Below are 24,058 nucleotides of genomic sequence, written 5' to 3'. Positions count from 1 at the left end.
GTTAGGAATTGCAAGGCTTATCTTTCAGGCCAAAAACCGATAGAATCATTCTCCCATCCCACTTTGCCGATACTAAGTAATCCTCTTTGCTTTTAGTCCTTGGTGGCTAATTAAAGCAATTAGTATCACCTTTACTTCATATATTTCACACCACACTCGACATCGCTGTAATTAAACAGATTACAAACATAATTTATTCACATTAGTGATGATTCTTTTTCCACTATAAATTTCCTTAATTCTTGCAAAACAAATTTCAACTGTGTTTGAATATCTGATTGTTTTTCCATCTGGGGAAGTTGAGTACTCTATTACATCTTGATTAAAATACAAGGGCAAGATTTTTCTGACATAAAGATAAAAAATGCAGTCTGTTTAAACATGGCTAAAAATGTTCATGATATAATCTTTTTAAATACATCATATCATGAACATTTTTAACCATGTCTTATTATTTTTTAGGATATATTTCTCGAAATGAAATTATTGAACCAAAGCATCTGACGTGCTGAGACTCCTAAAACACGACAAATTGCTTTGGAGAAAGGAGGCTAACAATTTCCCTTTCACAGCAGAGGTGTTGGTTTTGCTGCATTCTTGCTACCATTGAATACTTAATATTGTTATTATTATTTTAACTTTTGTCATATCAACTCACATCTCATCACATGAAGAGAAATCATATTTGCATTTCTTTGGTTATTAATGAGAATGACCAATTCTCTTAACTCTAATATTCATTTATATTTATTTTACTGTGAAATGTCCCTTTGATGATCTTTATCCAAATTTCCACTGGAGTTTTGATGTTTTTATTGACTTGTACAAGAAAAAATATTAAGTTTATTAACCCTTTCTAATTTATTATAATCATTCCTTGCATTGCTTTTTGGTTTTTATTTATGATTTTTTGTGTGTGGTGAAGCATCACATTTTTCAATGTTACACACTTCTGATCTAATCATTTGTCATTTCTTTATGTCTATAAAACATTTTGCTGTTCAAATCTTAGAAATTTTTATTGTTTGAATTTTTGGATTAGATTTTTTTGTCATCTGGAAATTATTTTGAAATTTCATATGAGCTGATGCTTTAATTTAACTTTTCCCCATTATTTCTTGGTCATTTTTCTCATGCCTATAAACACCATCATTTTAAAACTGCTGTTGTGTCCATCCATCCTGCTCAATGGGTGTTAAAAATACTGGTCCCAGAACCTGATTGTCAAGTGGGCCTCATTATGAAAGAGAACCTGGTTGGGGAGCAGGAGAAGAACCCCTAGTGGGTCTTGCTGTTTTGCTGACTCTTATTTCCATGTTTGAGGCAACAGCGGTGGCAGAGGCCTGCACGCTTTTGTTCCCCTGTTAGCTCATGGTCACTGATCATCAGTCCTGGCTGGGAAGAAAGCATGACTGTGGCTCCTTCCATCGAGTTAGCTGCAGGGATCAGGACATGCCAAACCATGACAGTGCTTGTTATCACATTCCCAAGTGAGTCGCAGAGAGCTGTTTAAAACAACCTCGTGGTGTACTTGGCTGGAGAGTGGGTCTGTTTCCCAGATCGATCTCCCTGTCACCCGCTGGGAAGAGGAACTGAGGACAGAGGTTGCACATACTTCCCTCTGCCTTATGAGAAAGAAGGGGAAGGCTAACGGCAGAGAGAGCTAATCTCAAGGTCTGCCATCCTCAGAGCGTGGCAAGAGCATATGAATTTGCTCAGTGGGGAGAACTTCTGAAATTTGAATATCTGAAGAGATTCTAAAATATATCATTATATTCTACGTAGTATTCACTAATCCATTAAACAATTGTTGCTGTGGGGATTCCTTTTAGTGTATAATGGGAGAGACAACAGAAGCACACAAAAAACAGAGCACAGAATATGCCAATATGATTGAAAGCACAAAATGGATTAAAGAAGTTGGGAGACAACAAGTTCATTTGTGTGTCAGGAAGGGATGAGCTTCTGAGACTTCAGCAAGGTATGCTTCGATGGAGAATCCTCAACAGTTCAAAGTACGTCAGTCGATCCAGAAATTCCACTGCTGAGTATTTATCCAAAGTAATTGAAATCAGATTCTTGAAGAGCTATTAGCCCTGCTGTGGATCTTGAAGCTAAGGAGTCCTGGCAGTACTGGGGAACTTGTGAGAAATGGAAATTCTAGGTCCCCACTCCAGAGCTACTTCAACCTATCTCTGGGGTGGGGACCCTGGAAGGTTTGTATTTAACAAGGGGATCTCTCTGACGATCTCTAGTTTGAGAACCACAGCTCTAGTCACCACCTTACCTCTCAGTATCTACACCATCCATATCTATCTGTCCATCTCTGTCTCTGAGTTTCTTCCTATTGAAAGACTAAAGACAATAAAAAATAGTATGTACATCTCCAGAACAATAGAGTGTTGAGGTTAACAAGGTAAGCTTGGTCGCAGCTGAAGAGGCAGGTGGGGAGAGTGTGGGGCTCGGCAGCACACAGGCTGAGGCTGGAGCTGCGTGTGAAGACAGGGCCATAAACGCATGGACGGAGCAGGTGAATCATGAGCTGACAATGGACACTGCACCAGCAGGCAGGAAACCTAAACCCCTTCAGAAAGTTCTTCATCACTCATGGAAGGAGATTAGGAAAAAAGCTTGCTATAAGCTTCTTGGTGTCATTTTTATGTTCTCTCTTTTTATTTTTAAAATTTAAACAATGCAATTGTAGAAACTAGCCCACAGTAGCAGAAATATCCAGAAAATGCCAATTATTTTGGCAGTCCTTAAAAAAAAATCTTCCCTAGCTAGAATTTTACTCTATAAAACTCTTTCCTAGAATGTATATATCATATTTTAAATATTCTATACAGATCAGTTTTTGGTCTTTGTAATGTTTAATGTGTAATAATCGTTTTTTTACCATACCACTCATATAACACAATTTGATGATTATATTAGCACTGTAACGATCAGAACACTCTTTTCTCACAATTATGCTGAATGACATGATCCTGCATATTTTTTCTTCTTTATAACTTTTCATATTTTAAAATATTTTCATAATGAGCATATATGAATGCATTCTTATTATAAAGATGTCTTAAAATATGATCTTAAGCTATCTAACACTTTTTGTGCTGGTGGAGTGACATGGATTTCATAATAAAGAGTGTCTGAGCTCTACAAAGCACTACATGGCATACTGATGCCCAGTGGGAAGGAAGTACCCATGGAAGTTGCAGCTCACAGACCATGTGCTGACAATATGGCCTTACACACATGTGGAAAAAATGCTTCCAAACTGTGGTAAAGCTGTGATTTCTATTTATGAGTTGGGTTATTTTGAAAATGCTACAGTGCTTTTTTCCTGTTAACATTGCAACCTTGTAAAAATAGTCGGTCCATGGCCATATGTTGGACATTCCCTGAGACAGACTGGGAGGGAGAGGGCAGCTGGAGCTGCAGGGCGGGGTCCTGGGTGGCGCTGTGGCAGCAGGTACATACCTGCAGAGCTGCATGGAGTGCAGCGCTGGGGGCCCATGCCCTGGGTGGTGTGTGAGGTGAGGCACTGCAACAGCCACGAGCAAGGAAAGCAAGGAGGCGTGCAGGCTCGATCCACGGCCTGGCACTGTTTTCCCCGAAATTTGAATATAGGAATTGCAGTTCATAAATGAAGAAATCTCTGTGCTGATGATGAGGAGACATCAGATGGTTTGTTTGTGGGGAACCTAGAGAAGGCGGTGTGATGAGCAAGTCCCTGGGCCAGCGGGTGAGGCAGTGGTGCTGTTTGGTGCTTGGTGAGCTGTGGTTTAGTAAGAGCAGAAGTTAGACACCTGGAGACCGACCATGTGCCCCCAACTCCTCCTTGTACTCAGGAACGCAGGAGACAAAAGAGCAGAACCAAGGCTGTGAGGGTAGTGTGCCAAGCAGCATGGAGATCGTGAGTTCTGTGAGCAGCTACACTTCTGGGCCTCACTTTCCTCATGTGAAACAAGGGGCTTTATGAGATGGTCTCTCTTAGTAATGTGATTTTATGTTGTCATTCAGCACATTCTCCAGGAAGTCACCAAGGCCTTGCTGACAGAAGAGGACCTATTCCTAGTAACTATGTAACCCAGCTATCCCTGAGGTTTTAATCCAGCCATCAAATACTTGAGGAATTAAGAAATGCAGGTCCCATATTTACTCTTATTGTGGAATGATAAATAAAATACTGTGCTTTCAGAAAACAATAACTTATCTAAATCTCACTTTATTTTGGGCAAAGATTTTATGTAAGGTAGTCACATATGTTTATTTAGAATGTGAAACCAACATTTCACATTAGTTTTTAGGCCATTTCCCCAAGAAAAGCTATCCATTTTGGAAATAAATATTGATTTCAAACTAATTACTTGTTATTTACTTATTTACTTATTTTTATCTGTTTAATACATTAGTCCATTGATACAGGAGTTAGCAATTCTACCGCATACCAAAAATGTAGTTCGAAATCATGTTTTATAACCAAGACCTTCATATAATTCTGGGTTGAGTTGTTTTGTGCACAGGAACTGGTGATTTACTGTGTTATCATGAAAGTCTTTAGGTTTTACCTGGCTTATCATTCATTTATCCCTTTCAAACAATTTGAGAAATTTCTCTTTTCTTCTCCTGAATGGATTGGACTTAAACATTTATTTGTTTATTTTTTTACGTTTGCTTTAAGCAGCGGAGAATAATGATTTGGCTGAATTTAAGGAATGAATATAATATATCACACAGATTATCTGTGTAAAGAATAACCGGGAGATCGCATCATAATGGGCAAAGAGGTATGCAGGGGACGCACAGCTCCAAGCAATGGAGAGCCATTCAACTATTTGGCACCATCAGTGCTCGCCAAGTATTGTCTTCCAATTCATCACCAAAGCAAATGGGAATGGTGATTAGAAACAGGGCAAGGGCTCTTGTCTTCTAAATTAGAGCTTGAAGTAAACAAGCACGTTTGAATCCTGCAGCTACCTGGGCTATAATTGCTTTGGCTTAATGATTCGGTTAAGAGGATAAAAGTCTCTGCCCTCTGTGGTTCCTTTTTCTGTTTATTTTGACCCATCTCAGGAACAAATTTCCACCTAGAATTCTACTCTGAGCCCTGAGGTGTTCCTTTATTCACTGAACGCCTGAAAAAATTTTGACAGGATTACTTGTTGATTTTGTCTCTTTCTTTTATTAATCAAAAAAATTTTATTATGTGGCCAAGACATATATGCTACTGAGCTAGATGATATGTAGTGATGAGACAGAATAAAAATATAGGCCTGTCCTAACATTTCTAAAAACTAATTGAGATAGAAGAGATAGAGGCATTTGGCAAGAAATGCATTATCCCTACATGGCTTGTAAATTCCAAGCAAGGTAGGAGGAGTCTAGTTGACTCTCCATGGGGAACTGGGCAGCTTCTGCAACAGGGGCTGTTGGAGAAGGGGACGGAGAGGATAGTGCAATTCCATCCTGGGAGAACCACAAAGAAAACAGACAGTTGTCAGAGAACAAACGACCAGGACAGATGAAGGAACTGAGTTTAGAAGACACAGGCAGAGCATTCACAGGAGGTAAAGACAACAACATCAGTAATAAAGTCAACAATAATTTTAGTGATAAGATATATTGATCAAGGACTTACCATTCACTTCTGTTCTTCCATTTAATTATCCTAACCCTGTTTCACGGAGGAACAAAGACTTAGAATTGTTAGTAACTTGTCTCAGACAACAGGTTATTGAATATCATGCAAAGGATGATTGGAGAAAAATGATGACATGTAAAGGACTCAGAATCAGTGTATGTGACTTTTAGAAAATCTTCCATATTGACCGAAGTGAAGCGACCTCACAGCAGAAGTGACCTCGCAGCAGAAGTGACCTCGCAGCAGGAGTGACAGTGTCCAATGAAGAAGTGACTAGAGTTTGTAGAGTGGGAAATAAGCACACTGAAGAAGCAGGAGAGAAATGGCAAGTCATACACAGTAAATAGCAATGAATAGCCAAAGGAGAGTTATGTTTCCGAGGACTGCTGGAAGTTACCGCTGGAGAAGGCCTCCAGGTCACTGAATTTACATTTCCGCAGTCCAGGAATCTAAGCCCAGGGAAAAAAGGGAATGCTTCCACACTCTAAGAAAGTATAGCCAAGCTCTTAAGTAAACATTTTGGAATGGGACAAATGTAGATTTGAAAGCTGGCTCTGCTATTTACCATCTAAACAAGCTGTAGTGTGTGACTGTAACAAGGTGGCTGCAGAGTGAGGAAAGGGCTGGCCCAGTGCTCCCCACGCAGGGACACCTACTGCCACGACCAGCACGGCCAGGATGAGAAGCCAGACTCCTGCCCCAACAACCATGACTATACCCTCTGCGTTTCAGAAGGAAGACTTTAAACCATACTAAGTTCACGATATAACTCATTCCAATAAGCTGCTTTCCTTAGAGAACTTAGCATTCATTAAGAATCACTTACTTTACATGAACACCACCCCGAGAAACCCCTGAGTCTAAGGTTGTCTGAAGGAAGCACTCTATGAGAAGTTTCTCTTTCCAAAGTCATGGCATCCAATTATTTCAGGGGTTCTCCTTTATGTGCAATTCAGGACAGCCAATTTGCCAGTATTTCCGTTTTACGTTTCAATTAACTAGTGCTGAGGGATTCCAACTCCCAGGGCTATTCAGCATTAGTCGTTGAATTCATCTCGGCACCCGTCAGCCTGAGTTTCCTGCGTCGCTGAGCAGGTCCAGCAGCCGCAGTGCAATCTTTTATCTCTTTTTAGGATATGTAATCGAGTGCCTTCTCAGCACCCGTAGAGGAAAAGAGGCAGTGACTTAAATCCTGCTCCTAGTACATATAAAACAGTAGGAAAATGTATGTAATTCAGAGGAGTCCAGCATATTTTGTAAATTTCAGAGATGAAAAGGCATTTCTGAAATTAAATGGTTGAAAACTATTAAAAGCAAGAAAATATCCATAAATTCAATGCAGCTTCAAGTTTTAGACCTCATTGTTTTAGCCAGTGCTTTTTAAAATAACTTCTTAAGTTCTTATTTAAATTCTCAGAGATTTTTTATCAGCACCACACTCTCCCGAGTGAGCCACGGGCCGGCCCATCAGAGATTTTTTAAAGAGACATTGGTTCAGCATCTGTGATCTGTTGGCATTCTCCAATTAAATATGAAAAAAATTATACCCACATCCAAAAACCTATAAAAGCCAAAACTTCTAAGTCTAAATTGCTGGAGGGCTAATGTCTTTCTGAAGATCACCTCCATGTTGAACTAAACTATTTAGAGAGGCAGGGCATTGGGATTATTTAGTTTTTAAATCTGGTTTTCACATTGAAGAGACCGTAGATTCTCAGCATTAAAAGGACTGTAGAAGTTAAAAACATCTGTTTGGTTCTTTATGATGTACAGCCTGGGTTGTTGTAGTGGAGTGAAAAGCCCCCCAAAGTCATTTAAGCTTAATTCCCACTGTGACTGTTGAGGGTGGGAAATCCTACTATGGTCATTGAAAGGTAGGGCCTTGAAGAGGTGTTTTAGACTGTAGGACCGTGCCTAGTGAATGGATTAAAAGTGGTGGTCATGGGTGTGATTTTGAGAGCTTTAAAAGGAGAGCAGGTGAGAGTCTCTCTCTCTCTGCTTCACCATCTTCTGCCACGTGAGACCCCTGCATTGCTGTAAAGCCACCACCAAAGAAGACCCTCACCAGATGTGTTCCCTGGACTTTGGGCTTTCCAGCCTCTGAAACTGTAAGCAATAAATTTCGTTATCTTACAAATTACCCAGTTCTGTGTATTCTGTTATAAGCAACAGGAACAGACTAATACAGTAGTCATCCAGCCTCTGCCAAAGTGCCCACAGTCATGTGCACTGCTTGCTTCTCAAGGTCATTCATTTTATTAAAATCTTTGATTGAGAAACTCAAAATGTTTATTAAGCTGAAATCTGTCTCCCTATAGCTGCTGATTTTTCTTGTTGTCTTTTGGGAGGAACCCGTAAGCATATTTTTGATGATAACAACATTGCTTACATTTATAAAAGAAATATTTGTTCATTATAGAAACTTTGCAAAATATAACAAAGAATAAAAAAGAAAATGAAATTCACCTATGTTTCTACCTTGCAGATACAGTTACTACTAGCGTTAGTGTCTTTTCTTACAGGTTTTCCTACATGTGTTTGGAAACATATTGAGCTGTGAAATTGGAATTGAACTCTGACTTTATACACTATTTTCACAACTACATCTTATGTCATGAACATTTCCCCACATCATTAAATATTCTTCGAAAGTATGACTTTTAAAGGCTTCATAACAGACCAACATTTTGGTGTGCCATAATTTATTTACCATTTTCTTTGTTTGTTGGTCACTTAGTTAAGATTAACATACATAAAATTTGGTATTACTTTCCAATTTTTGAAGAGAGTATGTATGTCTCTCCCGAGTCTTTTCCACGTTAACATCCCTCAGGTTTTTTTTTCCCCCAATTGTTTCTCTTCTGACAGTTTCTCTGCCTTTCACTTTCCAAATCTCTTTCTCTTGAATTTAACCCTTTTTGCTTGTACCTTTCACCCACAACCAAACATAATGCTTTGGTTGACAGCTGAGCATTTCAGAGCAAATCAGGAATGTATTTTACTAAAATTTATGAATGTTCTTCTATAGCCTAACAATGCAATGTCATAGTTTAGTAGAATTTTCATTGACTATTACTGACTAATGCTAGCTTTATACTTATTTGATTATTTTTAGTTTATAGACCCTCACAGAGTACCTGCTGCATAGTTTTCGGTAAACACTAATTAATAATAAGTAAAATCCCAAAGCTATTTCTCTTCATTCTAGACTTATACAATTTGTCATTTACTACTTGAAAGTGCATTTATTTCTTTTATATTTAAAAATTGAGCCATTATTCCAAGAGTTAGAATACGACTCTGAAAGGCAACCTATGACCTTTCCCGCAAAGCTTCAGGTTGTTTGTAAACTTCACCTTTCCTTCTCTACTATTGTTAATTTCATTAATAAGATGTTGCTTTGGGTTAAACATGTCCCCCCAAAATCCATGTACTGGAAACTTGACCCCAAATGTAACAGTGTTAAGAGGGTGGGGAATCCAACTATGGTAATTGAAAGGCAGGGCCCTTAAGAGGTGATTAGGGTGTGAGGACTGTGCTCTCATGAATGGACTGATCCGTTCATGGGATAATAAGCATGGTTCTGATGGCACTAAAAGGAGAGCAAGCGATAAGGTTAACTCTCTCACTCAGCCCATTCTCTCCAGGGGACCCTGCAGAGAGCACCTACCCAGAAGAAGGCCCTCACCAGATATGTTACTTGGTGGACTTCTTAGACTCCCAAACCATAAGAAATAAATTTCGTTTATTTATAAATTACCCAGTTTTATGTATTCTGTTATAAGCAATAGAAATGGACTAATACAGATGTTGAGCCAGATAGAAATGAGGCCATAGAACTCTAGAACTTTTGTAGAATCCTCCTTCTAGGCTGAAGTTAATCTAGTCATCTGCACCTATTGACCAGCTTTTGACCAAATTTCCACCTGGTCCTTGTGAGATAATTTACTTAGAGCCACTTCTGCTATGTATGCTGCATTAGTCAGATTCCAGGAGTCTGTTAAAGAATGATTTGACTTGCAAGAATTAATTTATTCTTGATGAAACCATGCTAATTCTTGGTAATTATTTAAAATATCATGTGCACAATCACCTTCAAATAATTAATTTTAGTTTCTTTTGAAAGATTCAACTCAAATTCACTTATTCTTCAGGACAGATTCATAAGCTACTTAGACTTCAATTTTTTTAAACTCTTTTTCTTCCTCTGTGTTTCATTTTGGATAATTTCTATTGCTATGCCTTTGAGTGCACTAATCTTTTCTTCTGCAATGTCTAATGCACTGTTAATCCCATGCATTGTATTTTCCATCTCAAACATTATAGTTTTCATCTCTAGAAATTCAATTTTAATATCTTCGTGTTATGTTTTCTATCTATGATAGTGATATAATGTCTGTGTCTGTAAATTCTAATGTCTGTATCAGTTCTGGATAAGTTTCAATTGATTGATTTTTCTTCTCATCATGGGATGTGTTTTCCTGTCTCTTTGCAAGCCTGATTATTTTTGACTGGATGACTGATATTGTGAATTTTACCTTCTTGGGTGCTGGATGTTTGTGTATCCCAGTGCATCTTTGTGAGCTTTGTTTAAAGTGCAGATAAGTTATTTGGAAACAGTTGACCCTTTTGTCATCACCCTGCCTGGTACAGTTTGTCCTCTCAGGTGGCTCTTTCTCTGGTCCTGGGCAGTTTCCTTGCACACACGTGCTGATCAGCGCTCTGCTGCGCACTTGAGGGGCCACTTCTGACCTCTGAGGTGGTTTCTCTGTGCCCCTTTCTCCTCTCTGAGGTTCTGTCCTGAGAACTCTTGCTGCTTCCGTCTCGCTGGAGTTTCATCTCAGTCTCCTCAATTCAGGGACTCTTGTGGGGCTCTGCCTAGATTCCTCCTTTTTGTACCAGGATCCTCATTTCTTTCTTCTCTCCACCAATCAGTTACTGTCTCTCATCACCTGCTCTCCAGTGTCAGTGTTTCATATATTTTATCTGTTTTTTTCTTTATTGTTTCAAGTGGGAGGGTAGATCCCTATTGCTCCATCTTGGCCAGAGTAGAACTGCAATTTGGGTGTAAATCTTGCATCTCTCACATGCTAACTGTGGAATCTTAATTTTTAATTAATGAATTATCATTATTATTTTTTTACCGTTCTAATGATTTTTGTTATGGAGCATTTAGTCTACTTACATTTATTCAAAATGTGGATATATTTTGATTTATTTCTAACATCTTTTCTGGTTTCTGTTTTTCTTTTTTCTATGTTTTTTTTTTTTTTCTTAAATAATCTTTCTTGAATTCTGTGTTGATTGATTTTTTAAATCAATTTTTCTTCTGGTAGTTTATAAGTTAATAGTTTCATTTCTGTATTTTGTGGCTATACTAAAAATTTTAGCATACATGTATTTAATCTATGAGTGTAAATAAAATTGATATTTTTACCTTCTCAAAGATTTTACAAAAATTTAATTCTAACAGTCCTGTCTGAAAATATTTTATATTTTATCTTGTATTTTAATTTTCTATCTTTCAAATCTCACAATAAGCAATTTTTTAAAAAATTTATGCCATCAATATATAATTAGATTTTTTCACATTATTTACTAATTTTTTGCTGTTTATTTCTTCTTGCAGATAGATTTTAGCATAGGACTTCTAGACAAACACTCAGCTTTTATTTTTCTACCTAGTACACTGACTGACCTTCATATAGGGACAGCCATGCCTAGGGATGTGAATAGTGCTAGACTGTTTGCTCCCTGAGAGGAGGGACCCTGCCTGTGTTGTTCAGCCCTGTAGGCCTTTTGAGAAATTTACACTGCACCTGCTTCTCAGAACTGCCGTCTTGACCCTTCAGACTAGATCTGCACCCCCACCTTGTGCCTGCCCTGTCCTTGATGGATGTTTGTTTATATCTCCTCATCCACGTACAGTGCCCTGCTTGTTCCTGTTTCAAGACATGAGTCTTTTCTGGTTCCTGTCCCAAGACTTGAAAAACAAACAAAACCAAAACAGAACAAGAAAACAAAACAAACTTGGTTAAAATTTATACACTATATTTGGAAATGAAAGGAGAGCTGGGGAGTGCTTTTATATTTTTTTCCTCATTGTAGTAACTTGAATCTGTCTATTCACTAAGAAATGCTGATGGCTATGTGTATGCAGGTGGTGTCTGTGGGATGGGCAGGAGACAGAGGGGCAGAGGTGTGCGTGGTCCTGACACTCAGGTGGTGAGGCCAGAGTCCCAGATGACTGTGAGTTTATCGGTATCCTGCACAGCTTGGACCTGGAGAACTGAGGTTCACAGCAATTAGGGATAAAGGAGAGGGAGTAAAATCTACAAGTGATCAAGTAAGTGTCTGGAAGAGTCAGCTGAGCTGGCCTCAGGTCACAGGTTTGGGGGAGCAGTCTGGAGTGACAAGGAATTGGGGCTACTGAAGAACACCCTGGCTTAGTTTCCACTTTTCCTTCAGGTTTACCATAAATATAAAATAAAGAAAGAAGTTAGTAGATGAGATGTAGCCACATGATTTGAAAAATGATGGCAGTGTTAGAATATTTAATTCTTTTGTACTTTGGGAGAAAACTCAGGCCTATTTTCCAAGTAGGATTTGATTAAAAAGCGAAAAGGTGTAGAGTCTCTTGCTGTGATTTCTGGAAGTCCACAAAAGGAGGAAACTTTCCAGGTTTAACTGTAACTTCTAACTCCAAAGAAGGATCTTTTACAAGATGTTTGTTTGGGGCCTATGAAGTTCAGTCCCCTGCAAAGCTCGCCTTTCCTCTGTATGTGTGAGTATGTGTGTGTGTGCACCTCTGGAACACATTGGTCCTTTCTCAGCGCTGCCATTTGTCTCCATCTGGCAATCCCTTCAAAGTGGGAATATACAGTAAAATTCATGTAAAGTCAATCACTCAAAGAGTGTTTTATTGGCTGAGAACATAAACGATGCTTAGAACGCTTTTATTGCTTATTCTTTGCACCCAACACTTGGCTTTTACGTTTTTATTTTTCTTAGACTTGTTTTATATGAAATATCTTAAGATGCCTCAATAGAATATTGAGTAATTGTATTCTTTTTTATCCATGACACTGAAAGCATATTGGTGATAATAATTATTAACCTAATACAGACTGATGGTGATTTTTATACCTAAATGTTAGATTGCTAGGAGTGCCACTCAGTACAGAGCTAGATACGGCTCCTCTTTCCCCCAGTGGAACACCTCAGTTGACAGAGGTTAAAGAGATTTGCCAGTGCCATGCAACTGGTTGACAGCAGATTTTAATCTAAAACCCAAAGCTCTTTCTACTGCATAATACTTTATCAGCAATGGGCAATTTAAAAGTGATAAATAAGAAATTGGAGGTATTGCTCTTCACTTAATTCTTTTGACTGAAGCAAGAAATCTTCATAATGGTATTACTTAATTGTTCACAAATGCATTTGTTGAATTAGAGAAGATACAGAAAGATGTAGTATATAGTCGTCCCTCAGTCTCCATGGGGTATTGGTTCCAAGACAGCATGTAGACACCAAAATCCATGGGTGCTCGTGTCCCTGATATAAAATGCTACAATAGTTGCATATAACCTATGCACATCCTTCTGCGGACTTTAAATCATCTCTATATTACTTATAATACCTAATACAATGTAAATGCTATGTAAATAATTGTTATACTATATTGTTTAGGGAATAATCACAAGAAAAAAATCTGTATAAATTCAGTACAGATGTACTTTTTTTTTTTCTCAATTATTTTCAAACCCCAGTTGTTTGAATCCATAGATGTGGAGCCCATGGATATGAAGATCTGACTGTATTCTATGTTCTTAAAGTGTTCATGGAGGTATTTTTTTAATATGTATGATAAGTACCATTCTATAAGTGGTTAAGAAATCCCATCCATTAGATTAGTGTGTCTTTGTTTTGTTTTCTGAGGTTCAGGGAAGCTAGGCTGAATTTAATTTTGCTTATTATGGCCATTTTGCTCTTGATGGTTATTTTCTAATCCTTGGTTAATTAAATCAGGAATTTAACCTAATTTTTCGAGTATATAGGTTGTGTGTATGTGTGTGCTCACATGTGTGGTAAGTTCCTGCCAATCTGTAGCTCTTATGAAACCCTGCACTTACCCCTGCAAATCTAACCAACCATCTCCTAATCAAGAGACTAAAGGATGCCGTCAATTATAAACTGGCTGGGAAGTTGGAATTGTTTCCAAAACCTAAGTAAGCAATTATAATCATTCCATCATTCCAGTCATACAATAAAACTGCTGACTAGAAACTACAATGAATTGAAAGAATGAAGTATTCTTTTGCTCATTATAAAACATTTCCTCTGAAAATAGGTCATACCAGAATATTTTTCTTTTTAGTTACTAGAAGCACACAATAATGTGCTCTAATGGAAAATCACTTTAATTAAAATCACAAAATATGAAATCTAGTCCTCTTTCTGATCCTAGTTAATTCTGCGAACTTTTCTAGACCACGTTTCCTTATTTTTCAAATCTGAATTGAAATGCATGATTGACAGCATTTCTTCCAGCATAATGTTGAAAGGATTATTTTTTGGTTAACCTGAGGAAGAAAATAAGTTAATATTTTTATATATTCATTCATTATCCATTAATTTATTGAATTATTTGATTTATATATTATACAATTTCTGAATGACTTCAGTATATAAACTGTTGTATTATTTATTTTAATATATATTTTCTTCTTGGAAGTGCCCACATCCATCCACCCATGCATTTGTCTGTGCATCCATCCATCTATCCATCCATCCATCCATCATTTGTCAGCAAATGTTTATTGATCCCTTACTGTATGCAAGAACATTTAGAAGTTTATCATCTTTCTAGATTAGGTAATATTTCTAGAAGTGTCTGGGCCATTTGATAAAAATATGTTAAAATTTCTACCTCACACATCATTTAAAGGAAGAATAATTTTTAAATAGAAGATAATATTGTTTAATGTATTATTTAACTCTTTAATGAGATTGGCGACAATAATGATGTCAGAGTTGTGTATGTAAATAGATATGGAGACTTTTATGTGATATGAATAATGATTGTGTACTCTAAACTGAAGCATAACAGCAGCAGCCATGTGAATCTGTACAAAAATGTTACAGATACTACAGAAAGAAATGAGCTGATCAAAATTTTTCCTGTAAGAGAGCTTTTCTTTTTTCAGCCCTGTATTAGTACCATGATCAATTTATTAGGAATAAGCCTAGTATTATGGTAAAAATTGGTGGAAGAGGAGGGATGGTGTTCACCAAAACAATCAGTTGGTTGGTTCTGCTTTTAAATTGCTACAGCATTGGTAAGCTTTCCGAGGTTGGCAGAAGAAGTCCTCACCTGGGACATCAGAAACGTAAAGTCTGATGACTTCTCACTGGAGAATTCTGTGTCTGCCTGATGTTTCACGCAGGATAACTTCCAGGCATGGAATGCAGATGTAAGTAGATTTGTGAAAACTTGTTTCTGACCCTTCAAACAAGAGGTTTTGCCATGGAACAAGCAATTGTGTAATGTAACCACATGCTCGAGGCTAATTCCAAGCATGTGTCTAGTGCAAATGAATTTAGAGAAAGCATCCCCTTCCCCTCTGTGTGTTTTGAGTGAGAGGATCTGAAGTTGCACTTCCAAGCAGTTCTGCTGTGAGCGTCCCTTAGCTCTTGTGGTCACGCTCTCGGCGTGTGGCTTCCTCTGTCTTGCTATCTAACTCTATAACGCAGTGAGGTCAAAGACATCTATTTAGCCCTCATTGCTTTTCGGATGAGAAGTTAGTGCTGATCTCAGTGTGGGGTAAATTATGGTACAAAAATACTTTTATAGAGAAAACCAGCCATGAAAATAACAGATTGGTAAAGAAAAAGAGGGCAACTGTTTCTCTGTTAGTCTTAAATTAATGCATTTCATGCAGTTTTCATCATTCTGTAGATTATGCTAAAACAGAGGGTAGGGGAAGAGAAAACCACTTTGTTTTTGCAAACATAACAGAGTACTTCAAAAAGCTTGTGGAAAAATAGAACTGAGAGATAATATGAATCTTCCACGAACTTTTGAAGTCCCCTCATGTTTCATTGGAACCCCAAAGAGTGTAAAACAACGAACGAAGGGAATTTATTCATCTCTTGATTGAACCAACACCAGGTGACAGTGGCCCTGCTTGGTGCCTGGCACAGAAGGCATGGGGTCTGTTACAAGGTGCTGATAGAATAACACTGAAGGGTAGGTACAGGCACAACAGGGGCATGCCCAATGGTGAGAAGGAATTCTAGAAAGAAAAGACGGCATGATGACAGACACGAAAGTGTGATGTATCCTGAAGTGTCCTGGAGATTGGACACAGGCATGGCTAATGCACCGGGAGTCAGAGGCATTGGCAGGCGGAAGGGAGGGACTGGAGGAAATTGGGGATGGTGTGGACTTGTCTGGGGAGGGCACAGAGGACTCAGTTGCTGCAAGACTGTGTGGTCAGGAGACGGGAGGATCCCAGGGAGCAGTTGTCAGGAATGCTTCCCTGAGGAAATGAAGGATGGATTTGGAGGCTCACCGTCAGCACTTGGTGTGGCAGCCAGTCCAGGTATGACAATGAAAGGCACCTGCTGTCACTGGCTCTGCTTCCTCCTGACCGCTTGCAAGGCTGCTTCCAGATGGTGCGGTGGCCTTGATTTCGACACGGATGTGGGAGAGAGAGAAAAAAGTGAAGGCACTCCAGAAAAAAGAGCACCATGTGCGCATGTGCAGAGTCGTGACACGGTGTGACCTGGCTGTGATGGAGGAGTTTAGCCCATTGCACCCCCATGGGACTGGGAGGGGACTGGAGGAGGCCGGGTGTGGAACTGGGTGAGAGCCACACAAACAGGCTAAAAATTCAGCTTTATCCATAACAGGGGCCGCAGGGCACCTGGGAGTGCATCTCACTCCTGCCAAGTGTCAGGTCACCACAGCAGTGGTTGAGAGCCAGGTGGGGGGTGTTTCTGACTCCCCCAGAACAAAGTAGCACAAAGTAGGCAATAGGGAAGATAATCAAGATAAATGCAATGCAAGAGGAAAATATAACCACGTCTGAAGTCAGGAACTCTGTAATATCCTTTCCATCTCTAGACTGTGTTTATTGGCTCACTCACAGGTGGGCCGGTGGTCTAGTGGGATCAGCCGGCACTGGCCTGTCCTCCCAGGCACAGGGGCATTTGGAGGAGCCACACTTAGCACAGAGACAAGGCCCTGGAAAAGTTAAAATTTTTGCATAGTATAATAATAATGCTAAACTATGAATTATGTTAAATAATTCATTTGAAAAGTTGAATTTTATTATTTTGAAATATCATTATCAGAGTGATAAAGTTAGGAACGTCTTGACATTCAAGAGGCTGTGTGCATTGCTTTTGGATGAAAATTCACTCTGAGATGCTTATTCCCAAATAAAAGACATTTTTTTTTTTATCACATGATATATTATCACCTCAGAGTGCAGCGTTGCTGCTGTCTGCTACTTTCAGGTGCAAGTGCACGTGGCTTAGTGAACACTATTCAGCTCATCGTAGCCTAGTCCTTCCGGCAGGTGACGTTCAGGACAAATTAAGCCACCTCATTTCTCTGACCTGGAAGACAGGACTACTCTTTAGTGACACCTGCTGGAAGAAATCTGGAACAGACTGTTCCGTGAGGATTTTCTCAGTTTACTCTGGGTTTCCACGTGCAGGAATACCACGGTTCAAAATCATCATGCTGTCCTGATACTCAGATGCTTTTAATTACCTGCAGAACGCAGCTGCACGGTCGGGCCAACGCTGACTTGCCTTGGACCGCCCCCATATCTTCCATTGACTTGGCCACTGTCAGCTCATTTGTGGAAATAAAGGGTGTTTGTCAGTTCTCATCAGGAGGCTGTTTTCTTTTTCTTTTTCTTTTTCTTTTTTTTTTGTGACCGGTAAGGGGATCGCAACCCTTGGCTTGGTGTCGCCCGAACCGCGCTCAGCCAGTGAGCGCACTGGCCATTCCTATATAGGATCCGAACCCACAGCGGGAGCGCCACTGCGCTCCCAAGCGCTGCACTCTCCCGAGTGCGCCACAGGCCGGCCCAGGAGGCTGTTTTCTGATGCAGCTCCGCTGGCTGACCTTGGGGGGCTGGCTGATGGCGTGTCTGTGTGTCATAGGGTGGGGGAGTTTAGTTTCCTCACAAGGCGTTTAAGGTCAGCTGGGTTGAAGGCGACGCGCCTGCTTTGCAGGCAGACCCACGTGACAGCCATTCCCCATGGCCACCTGCTTCTCTTCGAGGGCAATGAGAGGTTCTGGGTCTCTGTGTCTCCAGCGCTGAAATCAGCATGTCGACGCCCGCCTTGCCACGGTGGCGCTGCGCTGCAGCCCGACGAGCGGCCGCGTGTTCCCTTCTCTCTCCCCCCTTCCCTGTCCCCCTTCGCTCATATGTAACGTCAGAGCTGAGACCAACTGATCTGTGGGCCAGCTTCTTTTTAAAAAGCTCGAGGTTTTCAAGATGGTTAGAGTAGTACTGCTTCTCTATAAAGAGCTGGGACATTAGTGAGACGCACACCCTCCATCTCTACGTTTATATGTGTGTGGGGTTCCTTGCTACCTTCCCATCTTACCTTTCTATGAGCAACCGACAGTGCTCAGCGGTTTAAAACCCACCAAGTAGCTGATTTGCTGATCCCAGGGGTTTGGTGAATGAGCCCTCCTGCAGAGAGAGCCTCAGCTCTGCTGGGTGCAGTTCGTGAGCTCGGGAGGGGATGCAGCCCACTCTGCAAGACAGTGCAGCTCGCGCTGGGAATTTCACTAAGGAGGACAATGAAGAAGCTGTAAGAAACACCTTCAGAGCAAAGTCTGGGTCGGCGTCTGAACAAAGACTGAATTCCATGGGTACCGTAGCCTAGCCAAGTTGACAGAAAATTAACCATCACTGCGGGTTGACACTGGGCCAGAGCAACAGCAGCGTGGGACTAGGCTCTGGCCGCGTGGCACCCGGCAGGCAGGAAATGCACCGGAGGTCGAAGGAAATTGAAGGGCATTCCGTGGCTGAGGACAGGATTGGGAATCAGGCAGGACACATGCTGAGTGTGTCCTCCAGATGCTCTATCCCTGGCCTGGAATTTCTGATTGCCTATGCTGAGAGGGCCATGCGACTGCAAGGCAGGGAAGAGTTCTGTGGGATGGCAGCGGGGAGAGACATGGAGGCATCTCTTGGGTTCTTCCCCGACTCCCAGATCTGGGCAGCAGTGGGAGGGGCAGAGTCTTGACACCGTGGATGATGGGGTGGCACAACAGCACAGCAGCTGAGGGAGGGGCAGGACGGGCTGGGGTCAGAGAGGCTGCCCAACGGCTGGGCCGCAGAGTGCACAGGTGTGCGCTCCTGCAGCTGAGACGATGGCGGGGCTCTCAGGAGTCTTCTGGCTCCCCCATGCCCTTTGTGGAGGTTCCAGGAGATGAAGAAACAGCTTACATTTCTTTCTGCCATCTGCTTTTGCCATTACAGAGATTTAATCGCATCCCCACCTTCAGCAAGAATGCTTTTGGCTCAAGTGTGGACCTGCTTGATCTTTTTTTCATGAAGATAGGCTTTCTGCCAGAACGAATATTTCTGTTACGAGACAAAAAAGTAGCACACTCAAACAGAAACCAGCCTATTAAGACGGTACTCTCCAGGCGTTTCAGCTTATTTGTTTTGCTCTGAGTACTTGATTTTTAGCTACAGTGGCCAGGTGTCTGCTCATAACAAAACCGAAGACCAGCTTCAACCTGGGGCATTTTTAGGAGGACCCGCAGTGCAGTGTGGCCTGGGTCTCATATTCGGGAAGGGACTCAGATTTAGACTTTTGATTCTATTTCTTAATGATATTATGCATTCAGTCCCAGAACTAGGCTGATAATATTTCAAGAGGACTGTATTAATCTTACAGTTTAACTGGACTGCACCATCTGTCCTGCATGTCTGTTTAATATAATCTTAAAAGTAAATTCTACAATTACTTTGTGAATTTGATAGTTACAGACAATTGTATTTTTTATGTTAAATGCTCCTTTGTTTAATGTTAATGTCAAATGTGCCCTGAAATTTACTCAGGATCTAGACAGGGCCTGGGACTCTATCGCTCTGCAAAGTCTTTCTGTGGACATTTCTGCTCATCAACGTGGTGTACTGCTATGTAACCCACTGAGAGGATTATAAAGGGCTGTGACATGGGCCTGGTGTGTACCGTTACTAAATGGACTAATGGCACAACATTGTGCAATGGTAATTCGTTTGGGGTTAGTTCACGCTGCTCTCTGTCCGTGTTTGCTCTTTGGGCTGTAATAGGGAGTCATTGTAAACTGTTTTTGGCAGAAGAAACTTATGGATTGAGTTTGAGCTAAAAACTCATCTCTTATTGGTTAGAAAACTCGATTCTCAATTGCTTGTTCTGAAGAGCATTAAACCTTTCCCAGCTTGATCAGCTTGGGATGGGTGAGGGCAGGGGAGAGACAGACAGACAGATTAACTTTTGTTTAAGTGCCTAGTAAGCTCCATGTGCCCAACTTTTATCTTGGTGACATGATTAGAATGGCTTCTAAATTGAGTTCCAGTGAACAATGAATGGGATGAAAATTGTGTTAACGGTGGTCTTATTGTCATGAACATTATTTTATCTATATGACATGTATCACAATAGGATGAAGGACATATCGTGATTCAATTTTCACTCTGTGTGAGGAGTAAAAATATAATGCTATGTTTTATGCTAAGGGAAGTTTTACATAAATGATAAGTTTTGTGTAAGTGAAATTACTAGTAATTAAATTACTAGTTTTGTGTAAGTGAAATTGCTAGTGCAAAATAGAAGCAGTATGAGAAAATGAACTGTGTTTTTGGGTAAACTAATTTACACAGAAAGCAGCATATTCCAAATTTGGCAGTCATTTTAATTCATATGGCCTAATTTTCAGAAATGTATTTACTCTACCATGGGTAGGGTATTGTATGATGCCCAGCATGCAGTCCTGAAGTTTAGGGATTAACATTATAAAGGGAGGCCTTTTCCTAGAATTTCAGTTTATAATGTACTTAAGTATAAAAGTTTAGGTGATAGAATATATAGCCAAAGAAGACCATGTGCTAACGTGTTCATTTTGGTTCACTGAGTATGCCTTGCTGGAATTTAAGTCAATCTGGAGAACATCTTTGTGTCTCCAACTTCACTCGCTGCTCAGGAGACTCCCTAAGCGCGCCTCAGCGGGGTGAGCAGGGTGAGGCCGCAGACAGTGGGCGGTGAGTCCCACAGTCCCCCGAGTGACCTTTGGGCCCATGGAGACCTCATATAATGACTTTGTTCTTGTGGCAGGGGAGCTTATTTTTGCTTACTTATGAAGAAAGACAAGGAAGGAATTCTGGTAATAAATACATGTAGCACCTTGACGTTCAGATCAATCCAGTGATAGGTTTAAATTTATAATTTGGCAATTAGTTTGAGCATCTTTTTTGTTTTATTTCCAATTGATTAAATTACTGCAACATTGGATCTAGTTGAGACTAAATTTGCAACTGGCATTATTTTGTAAAACTGAAGGTGTGCACACACTGTGATCAGCAATCTCAGCCCTGAGCGTTCCCCTGAGGGAAGCATTCCTTTCTGTGCACAAGGAGGTATGCACATGTGTTTATTGCAGTGGTGCTGCTAAATGATGTTGCCAAACATCAGAGACAACCAAAATGTCTGTCAGGAAGGGAATATTTAAAAAACTGTGGTCTGTGTGCCTTGTGGAGTACTACAGAGCACTTAGGGATGAATACCTAGACCTTTATGTGTGGACAAAGACTGGTATAGAAAAGTAGTGGAATAGGGGACAGGGAAGTTTTATCAACCGTGTAACATTTGGTAACTTTTTGTAAATTTAAAAACACTAAATATTTGCCTATGTATCATGTTTATTCTCATATTTATATATGTATAGGTTTTATCTCTTACTTATTCACATACATATATATATATGTATGTGTAAAGATGGCATTAAACTCATGAGAGTGGTTATGTGGGGGCAAAGCTAAAATTACAATAGTGTTTACAGGAGGCATTTGCTTAATCTATAATGTGTTTTGTGTATGATTTGTGTAGTAAAAATAAAAATAGGTGGAATCATGACTAGAAGCAACTACATAAAAAAGAAAACAGTAGTTAATTCTGGATGTGGACAATGGGATTATTATTATTTTCTCATTTTTACCTTTCTGAAGTTTTCAAAAATTTCAAAGTCTACAAGAAGGAAAATGTTTATACTTTTATGTTTGTTTCCCTCTTATATTGTTGGAATCTCAGTTTGGGGGTGTTCTTAAGATGTATGGTTTAATATGAGAGGGCAGTTCTTTCTGCAACTATTAGTTTAACGCTTCTACTTTTAAAGGAAACCAGAGGCTCTAGGATATTTGTTTCTGTATAAGTTTATGTCTTGTGTGTTTATAGGGAGGACCTCTCAGAACTTACAAAATTTCCTTTAAAAATATAGTCTAGACACTATAGCAATGCATGGTGTTTAAGCAGTGCATTCCACCTAACAAGGAGGTGTAGTCCTGAGTTATTTAATGATTTTAATTGAAAATAACAGCTCTTATGAATGTCAGCTCGCGAGAAACATAAAATAACAGATAGGGTTTTAAGGTAATCTTATAAAGATTTGTGAGTCAAGTGTGGTAGGATAGAAAAACTTTTTATGGCAGTGAAGGATTTTTATCTTGAGAAAATAATCGAGTGGAAGGAGAAATTGTTTTTGTTTTTGTTGTAGTTTTTACTGACATCCTAATGCCCTGTAAATTTCCCTGATAATATGATTTGTCTCAGGCCTCACATTTCCATATGAATTATTTCATCTTTCTTCTATGCTGCATTAGTTGTAGAAACTTAGCTCGAATTAGCTTACCAAAATGACAATGTCTGGCCTCATGCATCTGAAAAGTTAAGGGGTGAACTTGGTCTCAGCCTGGGTCCAGGGCTTTGTCTCTTATTTTCACATTTTGACAATATTTGTTTCTATTTGACCTTATTCTCAGGCTGGCCCTTTCTGGTCTGGGGAAGGGGGACACTAGTATCCTTAGAGGCACCATTTCCTTAGAGCTCCGAATGCCAGATTCTGCAGCCATATCCACACTGAGCAAGGTCCCCAACAGGCCTTGCTCGGGTCCTAAGGCAGCCTGCTCAGGGCTGGAAGAGGCACGTAGTGAATGTCTTGGCCTCAGTCAGGTGGAGCAGAGCAGGTGGTCCTCCCACTGACAGGAGGGTTGAGGTGGACCATTACCTCAGGCCGCCATATGTGGATAGCATTGGTTTGTCCCCTGCTGCATCACCGGTACTATGTACTCCAGTGCTGTAACAGTTTGCCTGTCACCCCTACCGAACATCTGTGCTAGCAGCAGGGACCATATCTTGCTCATCTTTATACCTCCATGACTTCACATGATGTGTGGTATGCAGTTGACACTCAATAGTTTACAAGCTGAATGAAATCATATGTTGATGAAAGAGAATGTTGGTTGTAGAGAAACAATTCTCTCAAACTAATTGTTTTGTTGAGTTTGGTTTAGAAGGCCTCCTTAGAAATCCATTGTATTTCTGGGCTAGGAAGAAAAATTAGCTTATTAATAACCTTGGCTAAATTCAAGCAACAGTATTAGGTTGAGGTGATAGGCAATATCTGATGTATCAACATTATCTTCTAAACAACATATATTCAACTAGCACATTGCCATATATGGAATTTGTTTTGGTGTCATACAAATACATCCTAAAGCAAATGGTGTAACTGGCTGTAGTGCTTTGAAGTGCTCTCTGACTAGCAGCCTTTGTCTGGCATCTCTGGACTCGCACATGGCATCAGATATGCATAGTCTGCTTTAAAAATGCACCTAATGATTAGTGTGTGATGTGCACGAGTTCTGTCTTAATGATGTTTAGTCCTTTACTGCTGTATGCTTGGTTATAAAAAGAGAATTAACTTTCAAGCTTCTAAAAATAATGACAGAACAGAATCCACATATTGTAATCTTTCTCCGCCCTTTTATGTTCCCAGAGACTTGAGATTTAACAGAATAAGAGAAATTCCAGGGAGTGCCTTCAAGAAACTCAAGAATTTGAACACTCTGTGAGTACCCGTTGCTTATCTCTGTGGGTTCTAATATTATAAGTTAGTTGGATTCCAATTTACCATGAAAAGTCATTTTGAGAGTAAAGAACAGCAATAGAAGAATGAAACCTCACTAGAGGTCTTGTCACTAGCACAATTCTGCAGCTTCTTTCCAGCCTATATTTTTCACCTTCTGAATCTGGGAGATATTCCTATTTATCTAACTGTAATTTACATGCTATTTGCTTAGAAAAGCTTCATGAGATGAAGAAACAGAAAGAATGGTT

General features: G+C 40.0%; 1 protein-coding gene across 1 annotated transcript in view; it reads left to right on the top strand.

Annotated features, from left to right (window-relative positions):
• The window catches only part of PXDNL (peroxidasin like), a 430,031-nt gene that overhangs the window by 133,026 nt on the left and 272,947 nt on the right, over positions 1-24,058 (top strand). Inside the window, exon 2 of the mRNA XM_063079245.1 lies at positions 23,718-23,789. Coding sequence (XP_062935315.1) covers positions 23,718-23,789 — 72 coding nt within the window. The remainder of the gene's footprint in view (positions 1-23,717; positions 23,790-24,058) is intronic.

The sequence above is a fragment of the Cynocephalus volans genome, chromosome 15, assembly GCF_027409185.1.
Source record: "Cynocephalus volans isolate mCynVol1 chromosome 15, mCynVol1.pri, whole genome shotgun sequence".
NCBI lineage: Eukaryota > Metazoa > Chordata > Mammalia > Dermoptera > Cynocephalidae > Cynocephalus > Cynocephalus volans.
This window is presented reverse-complemented; position numbering and strand designations above follow the sequence as displayed.